The sequence below is a fragment of the Ascaphus truei genome, chromosome 1, assembly GCF_040206685.1.
Source record: "Ascaphus truei isolate aAscTru1 chromosome 1, aAscTru1.hap1, whole genome shotgun sequence".
Taxonomy (NCBI): Eukaryota; Metazoa; Chordata; class Amphibia; order Anura; family Ascaphidae; genus Ascaphus; species Ascaphus truei.
Window position 1 is genome coordinate 116,507,658 of NC_134483.1, and position 8,429 is coordinate 116,516,086.

Sequence of the window (8,429 nt, forward strand, 5' to 3'; positions counted from 1 at the left end):
AGCTGACTCAATGAAACCTTAGCCCTCCACCATTCAATTAACTGTTATGACATATCTGGCTTATATCTTTGTGTTGTCACTTGCAGTCTGCGAGAGGCAGACAACCTGTGTAAAAATTAAGAGGAGGAACCATCTACAATGCTCTAAACATGTTTTCGCTGCCTGGTGGTTTCATTGTGTATAATTTGAGATGCACGGAGAGACGCTTTAAAATAATAATAATAATAATAATAATACTAATAATAATAATAAAACAGATCGCCAAGTTACATCGATCACGTTTATAATGAACACAAAAATGTATTTATTTTTTGCGCCAGGAGTAAAGATGGCCGCCTGATACTTCACCCCCACAGGGATGACAGCGGCGCTACCAACTTCTCCAACAGTCAACGTGTTTGACGTCAGCATCAGTCACGCGCTCCGACTCAACACGCCCCAATCTGCTCACTGTACCGCGCAAGCGCACACCACTCAACACGCACACGCTACCACGCCTTCCGGTTGCTTCAGAACCCGCAGCATCTTTCCTTCCTATTGGCCGCCGGTCAGGATGAGCTAACGGGGGGAGGGGCCGGGCGCAGTCTCTGGGTTTTGGGTCTTTATGCCAGCCCCTTCCTTGCCTTCGTCTTCCCGGCACGCGTCACTTCCGGTCAGTGCCATCTCCTCGGATAACCGCCGGCAGGAGGGAGGTGTCCGGGTATAACGCTCCTTCTAGCGGGCTAGGCCACGGGGATATATCTTCGTTTCCTCCACCTCCGTATCGGTCGGTGTAATGGCGGAATTCGACGTGTTCGGCTCGGTCGGAAACGGGGTGTCCGCCGACGAGGACCCGGCCGCCGCTTTCCTGGCGCAGCAGGAAAGTGAGATCGCCGGCATCGAGAATGATGAGGGGTTCAGCATCCTGGACAGCGGGGAGCTGCCGAGCTCACTGCAGCAGCCGGGGGACGGGGCAGCAGGTGAGAGGAGAAGGAGGGAGAGGAGAGGCTGTGTGACAGGAGGGGGGGAGGCAGGTGAGAAGAGGCTGTGTGACAGGAGGGGCCAGGTAGGAGGAGGCGGAGAGGCTGTGTGACAGGAGAGGGGGAGGCAGGTGACAGGAGGGGGGGGGGTGGGCAGGTGACAGGGGGGGACAGGTAGGAGGAGGAGAGGCTATGTGACAGGAGGGGGGCAGGTAGGAGGAGAGGCTGTGTGACAGGAGGGGGGCAGGGAGGAGGAGGAGAGGCTGTGTGACAGGAGGGGGGCAGGGAGGAGGAGGAGAGGCTGTGTGACAGGAGGGGGCAGGCAAGAGGAGGCTGGGGGGCAGGTGAGAGGAGGCTGGGGGGCAGGTGAGAGGAGACTGGGGGGCAGGTAAGAGGAGAGGCTGTGTGACAGGATGGGAGGCAGATGAGAGGAGTACCAGACTCTGTGGGGTAGGTGAGAGGATGAGAAGCTGTGTGACTGAGAGGGGGCAGGTAGGAGGATGATGAGATGCTGTGTGACTGACAGTGGGGAGAGGGGCTGGTGACAGTGTGGGGGGGGCGGGGGTCTCTTTTGGGGTCTCCCCTGTACTAGAATTCTCTCTTCCCCCGACCCCCCCCCCCCCCTTTCCTCTGGGCTGGGGATTTTGGATCCCTCTGGAGGTCCCTTGTCTATTTTTGCTTTCCCTCTTCATGGTTTGAGGGTCCCCCGCCCACCCCTGGGATTCATCAGGGAGGTCTCTTGCATAGCAGTGCAGCCAGCCTGGCTCCCATGCCACCATAATATTTAATTGCAGTCCTTTTTTTCCCCTACTCTGTTGCTTCATATATACCACAAAGACTGGGTGAAGATGTTGGGATGAGAAGTCTTCTCCTTCATTTGTTGGGAGCTGCTGTCAGATTGTGGGGATACCTATGAATTTGCTGGGGGGAGGAGTATATTTCTATCTGCAGATTGAAGTATATCTTTTATACTAGAGTACAAGCTTCTTTTCTGATGGTACTACCAAACTCACCCACACAAATATGGTACCAAAATGAAGCACATGCTCAATAGCATCACTTACTAAAGCCGTTACTTTTGCCATTGGCAGAACGTCAACTGCCATCACACTTCTTAGGCCGTGGCACTGCTTCTCGGCTAACCGCTCACTTGTGCATTAGCTTTCAAAGTAAGCGCATCTACCACATTTATTTAGGTAATCAAATTGGTGATTGTCGCCGTGTATATATTATTTGTTCCACTTGTTTTCTTGTCAGTTACCTTTTTTTGAGAGTAGGGGATGGGACTTTGACCTAATAACCATGCTGGTATCCCCAATGACCCCACCAAACGTCTTATTCATTTTTGAGAATTAAATATAATTATTTCTCTTAATATTTTCAGTTTTCTCCCAGATTCTTAAAATCTATCTAGTTTGAGATACTAAAATTCTGATTATCCTGGTTCCTTTTTGGGGATCATTCAATATTATCCAAGCACAACTGTCCTAAACTACTATACCAGTATATGATTGTTTTTTTGTTTGTTTTTTTTTTAAATCAGTATTGTCATTATACCCCGGTTGTATATGCCGTAGTGCTGGATATGTACTCTTGTAATTAAATGATAATATTTTACTTGATGAGACTGAAATGCAAAACCAAGGCAGTGTATGATGACTCAGTTAATTTAAACCTCACTATTTGGTAAGTTGGCGAGTCATTACTTAGGTATGTGCTGTCCTGCAATGCTACCAACTTACCCTGCAATGGTCTCTATTATTGAGCACAGTACTCACCAGTAAGGGTTTGGCTCCAAAAAATAAGGGTCAGTCTTTATCTGGCAACAACTGACTGAACCTATCTCTGGTCTTCTGGAAGCAAGTATTCACGTAACCCTTTTGTTTCCAATGGGGCTTGCAACACCTGTGATACTGGTCCGTCTGCTAGCGAAAGGATTAAAATAGCATTACATTGTATCACAAAAAACTATTTGCACTAGTTCCAAGCTACTGCATGGTTGGCGACACATTGTTTTAGCAATGTATGTATACATAAATTTATGCTTTTGTATTTCCCTCAGATAGTGAATGTTTAAAGCAGTCACATGCATTCTGCTCTTTGGAAGTCGTCTAATCCATTTGAGTCCAGATCCATGAGTGCTAAGGTTTAGCGAGCCTTTACTTTTATTCATATGAATGGTAACTGAGCCATGCTAATGCATAGCACCCTTTGTGCGTGTGTGTATTTTGGTCCAGGGAAAAAAAGTCCCTTAGGTTGTTTCAATAACAGCCATTACCTAATGTGCTTATGATACACAGGTGTTCATATTTACATGGACAGAGTTGTTGATGGTAGGTTTGAGAATACTGTAGTATTTAACTCAAAAAAGGAAATAATTAGTGTTGTGTTTAGAAAATATTAAGATTATTTCTGTCCTATGCTTTATAATCTATAACCATTCTGCTATTCTTGTATACTAAAGGCAAACAATGACAGGTGTTGCTGTATACTAGATTTTATTTTCATGCTGCAGTACAGAAGTGTTTCAGTCTCCACACTATTTACTTATCAGGTATCCCCCAAAGTGCACGGACTTGATGCAAATCCCATTTAATTATCTAATGATTTGGTGTTTCTACAACTGGATTAATGGCCTGCGTTGCAAACTGTCCTTACAGTTGGCTGGACATGATGAAAAGGTGATGTTGAGTGCTTAAAGCTGCAGTCCCACCCGGAATTTACAGTATTCAAAGCGAGGTGGGGGGGTGGGGGAATCCTCTGGAGCTGAAGCACTCCAGGACCCCTCCCGCTTCCTGAGATGCTTCATTTTTGGTGGCAGTACATCTCTGGGTTATTTAAATATGGTGGCCGCAGTCCTCTATTGTGGCTTCCTATTGGCGGCCCTTTTAATTTCCGAGAAGGCACTTCCACTGACACCTGAAACTGATGGATATAAGCTCCGTGGGACCCTGGGTTTGAATATGGTTAAAAAAAAAAAAAACACTTAAAGCAAAAGAAACGTGAATTGCTGCTTGAAAAGCCTCTAGTTTAACTTTAAAAAAGTGGTCCATTTAAAAACAAAAAATGCATGTGTTGTGAACCTTCTTTTCTTTAAATTAGTTGGTGGAGAAAGAGAGGATTTAGCAACGCTGGACAGATATAGCCAACTTGGTTTTCCTCTATGATATGCTGGGATGTAATAAGTCTACCTGGGTGCTGCCATTGCATTCTGTGGAAACTCTGAGGCCTTGGCCATGTTCCTTGCTTGCTGGCGGAAGCGTGCTGACGCGCGCTCACGCTCAACACTGAGCCCCTACAGCCGCAATTAGAGCGGCTTTAGTAGGGGCGCAGGTCTTAGGGGAATTTAAAATTCCCCCGCTTGCCGGCGAGACAGGCCGGTCACGTGAGCGGTTCGCCCAATAAGGGCGAACCAGCTCCGTGACGTCACTGGCCCGCCCCCGGCCAGTGACGCGCCCGCCCCCTGACGGCTGCTGAGAGCGCTTGCGGTAAGCAACCGCAAGGCCAGGGAAAGCACCCGCTTTCCCTGAGCCTCAGCACGCCAGCGGTAAGCGTGTCCGAGGCCTGAGGGAACAACATTGTGTATATGTGTGCTACATCTGTAGCTTGCATCAATTATTTTTATTTTGTTGCTGGTGACCTTTCATCTGCACTTGATTAATATCAAACTGGTTACACCGCTAAAGATCAGACTTTGTATTAACCCAGTTCAAAGCGCTATTTTCCTACACTTGGTCACTCGTGTTACAGAAACTCATATCGGCACAGAGTAGTCATGCATATGCTGAATCTGTTCAAGTTTGCTCATAGAAACTGCACTTGACAAACATTTAAATAGCTATAGACCATGGGGAAATTAGCTTTCTGGTTTTGTTGCTGAAAGCGTGTGTTTTATTTAACCCCTTCCGTTGCAGAAATGCTTTCCCCCCCGAAAAGGGGTTAAAGTGAAAATCTGATGTTAAATTGTCAGAGATCCTGGTTTCTTGTGTGACAAAACGGTTTCTCGCTTATGGCATACCATGGGAGGCTTGTCAGTCAGAATACTTCATTTTTAAAACCTGTGTTTGGACAAGTTTGTTACACCAAATGGCATCCACACACCAGTGAAAGTTGTGTGTGTGTGTGTGTACACATTCCCACACGTTCACACTCCCACACGTTCACACTCCCACACTTTCACACTCCCACACTTTCACACTCCCACACTTTCACACTCCCACACGTTCACACTCCCACACGTTCACACTCCCACACTCCCACACGTTCACACTCCCACACGTTCACACTCCCACACGTTCACACTCCCACACTCCCACACTCCCACACTCCCACACTCCCACACTCCCACACTCCCACACTCCCACACTCCCACACTCCCACACTCCCACACTCCCACACTCCCACACTCTCACACTCTCACACTCTCACACTCCCACACTCTCACACTCTCACACTCTCACACTATTTGGATATGTAGAAATGGGGTACAGAAAGTAAAGATGGGATGGGTGGTTAGGTGGGTACAAAATGAAAAAGGGTGTAGGGGGGTGGGGGGAGAGATACCAGTGGTATTTCGCTTACAGCATATAGAAAATCACATTTAGGGAAAAAGGTAAATGTAATTGTTGGGAAAAAGGTAAATGTCATTGTTTAGAAAAAGCCCAATATTAAAGAAGTACTAGGCTTTACAAAACTATTATCCTCCGTTTATTCCATGACCACCACATTACGTAATTGATGAAGTATTAATAGAACTGACATGGGGCCAGTTATAGTTCTCCACGTATTTAGCAGCCATTCATTAGTGACATACATTGTAGGTTGTAACTTCTCGAGGGGAAATAAGCACTTGCAGTATGTATATTTGTAGCAACGCATTTACTGTTTTTCTGTGTAATTTATAAGCACAGCTATTTAATGTGAGGCGTTGCACAGTATTGATGACACTGCCTCTGAAAATGGGTACAGTGGTGTCACCTTCTCTCTATGCCCCAGGCATCAAAACTAGATTGTTGACTCTAAGGCCGAGGCCATGCTAGGCGCACGTGCGACGGAGCGTTTGGTGTCGCGCGTGCTTGCTGCATAGGCGATTTGTGGCCATGGGGGAGATGCGATGAGGAGGGGTTGCTGTGACGTCACAGAGCTGGTTCGCCCTCATTGGCGGAACCCCTCACGAGACCCGGCCATCGCATGACAAAATCAAATTATTTTGTTGAGCAAAAAAACAGCCGCGCCGTCGCCCCTGTGCACACACGCTCTATTACCTTGAAATTTGGCATTAATCTACTGTATGCTGTTTTAAAATCAAATGCATATATTACTATTTGCTCATTCGCATGTATTAGACAGGTCTGCAACCGTGCCTTTCACCATTATCACCCTGCACACAGCACTTCCACTGCAGCAAAGGATTCTGGGAAATGACATGCAAATGAACACACACTGCCACTTTTTGCTTCAAAACCATTCAACATGGTTCCCCTATAGCAGGCCTGCACAACTCCAGTCCTCGAGGGCCGCAAACAGGCCAGGTTTTCTGGATATCCCTACTTCAGTTCAGCTGGCTCAATTAGTGGCTCAGTATGACTAATACATGCAAATGAGCATACAGTAATACAGGCATACCTCGCATTAACGTACGCAATGGGACCGGAGCATGTATGTAAAGCGAAAATGTACTTAAAGTGAAGCACTACCTTTTCCCACTTATCGATGCATGTACTGTACTGCAATCGTCATATACGTGCATAACTGATGTAAATAACGCATGTGTAACAGGCTCTATAGTCTCCCTGCTTGCGCACAGCTTTGGTACAGGTAGGGAGCCGGTATTGCTGTTCAGGACGTGATGACAGGCGCATGCGTGAGCTGCCGTTTGCCTATTGGGCGATATGTACTTACTCGCGAGTGTACTTAAAGTGAGTGTACTTAAAGCGGGGTATGCCTGTATATCCATTTGCTATATGCTTTGTTGTGGAGGGTTTTTGTCACTTTTCTTTTTTTTACCCACCATAACTTAACTAAGTGTATATATCTATCTATATCTATTATGTATGTGTATATAATATATATCTATATCTATTATGCATGTATGAATGTATAAATGGCGGCACACTTGTTTTTAAGTATCCTGTCTGCTAGCGTGAAAACAAATTTCCAACTTGAAGAAAAGATCAGACTGGTCTGGTTATCTGCACCAGATTAAATGAATGCAAAATAGAGGGTGTTTATTGACCCATAACACAGGAGCCCAACGTCTCGGTCCCCAATGGGACCTAGGCCCTTTGGGGACCGAACCATTAGGTGTGTTATGAGTGAATAAACACCCTTTTTGCTTTCATTTTGTCTGGTGCAGATAATCGGACCATTCTGGTCTTTTCTTCAAGATTTATATCTATCTATTTTGTCCCAAAACCTGGAACTTGCGGGAAATTGTTTAAACAAGTGAAACCAAAATTGTTCAAATATGACTTTAGCGCCCCCCGCCCCCCCCAATAGTTGTAACAAAATGAGGTGCAAGAAAGATGTTAGGAGGGATTTACTTTGATGTTGTGTTTTCACTGCCAGTAAGTTAATGAATGCATCACAAAAAACATTCTTTCACTAGGGTATTTGCTGAATCTGCTTCCTTTTATGACCCTTTGAACTATCTTATCCACAGGAATTTCCTCCAATGTAGCTTTCTAATTTCACTTGTAGATATTTTAAGCAGAATTTCCTTTTTATTGTTTTTTTTGTTGTTTGTTTATGAAATGTTGAAACATGTACACCAAGATTACAATTAAAGAGGGAACGGTCCCAGTTCACTGCTGTGAGAAACAGACTAACGTATAAAATTATATTTTCTCTCGCATTAGGTACTTTTCATTTAGGGGTAAATACATGATTTCTAATTTAATTTTAAAGATATAAACTGTGATTTTATTTTTATTTTTTTATTTTTTTTAACAATTTTGATCTTATCAGTATTGATATTTTTCAGTCATGTTTTTTCTCAGTGAAATTTGTATCTTAAGGGGGTGCATTCTCACCAAGGACCAAACATTTTGATTCTGGGTGAGAATGCATGTTGAACTTTTTTTTACATTTTTTTTATCTGTACTACCCAAGTGTGCTTGCCATCTCACTGCTAAAACATGGCTATAGACTTGATTTGAGTTGTAAAATCAACTTGACGTTTATTAGACATTGAATGTAGAGCAGGCATGTCAAACATGCGGCCCGCAACGGATATTTTTGCGGCCCGCTCACAACCAGCGCGGCGGTCGTGTGTGTCGGCGAGCGTGTGGGCGGCGGTTAAAAGTTTTGGCCGCGGGAGAAGCGAGCGCGGGTGTGGGGGAAGTGAGCAGCACGGGCGGACGTAAAATCTGTCCTGCAGGGGCTGGAGGCGTACGGTGGCCGGGTGCAGTCAATCTGCACTCGTGCCTGTGTGGGAGGACTCGGGGGCGGAGTCAAAACCCCGCATTCTCT

General features: G+C 45.6%; 1 protein-coding gene across 4 annotated transcripts in view; it reads left to right on the forward strand.

The window, feature by feature from the left end:
* The first annotated feature begins 583 nt into the window (after nucleotides 1-583).
* CLTA (clathrin light chain A) overlaps nucleotides 584-8,429 on the forward strand; it is a 20,792-nt gene continuing 12,946 nt past the window's right edge. The window contains exon 1 of one of the 4 annotated variants that reach the window (XM_075593562.1): nucleotides 584-959. In XM_075593562.1, coding sequence (XP_075449677.1) covers nucleotides 776-959 — 184 coding nt within the window. In that variant the 5' untranslated portion in view covers nucleotides 584-775. The remainder of the gene's footprint in view (nucleotides 960-8,429) is intronic. The other 3 variants (XM_075593572.1, XM_075593581.1, XM_075593590.1) reach the window with 3 other exon arrangements.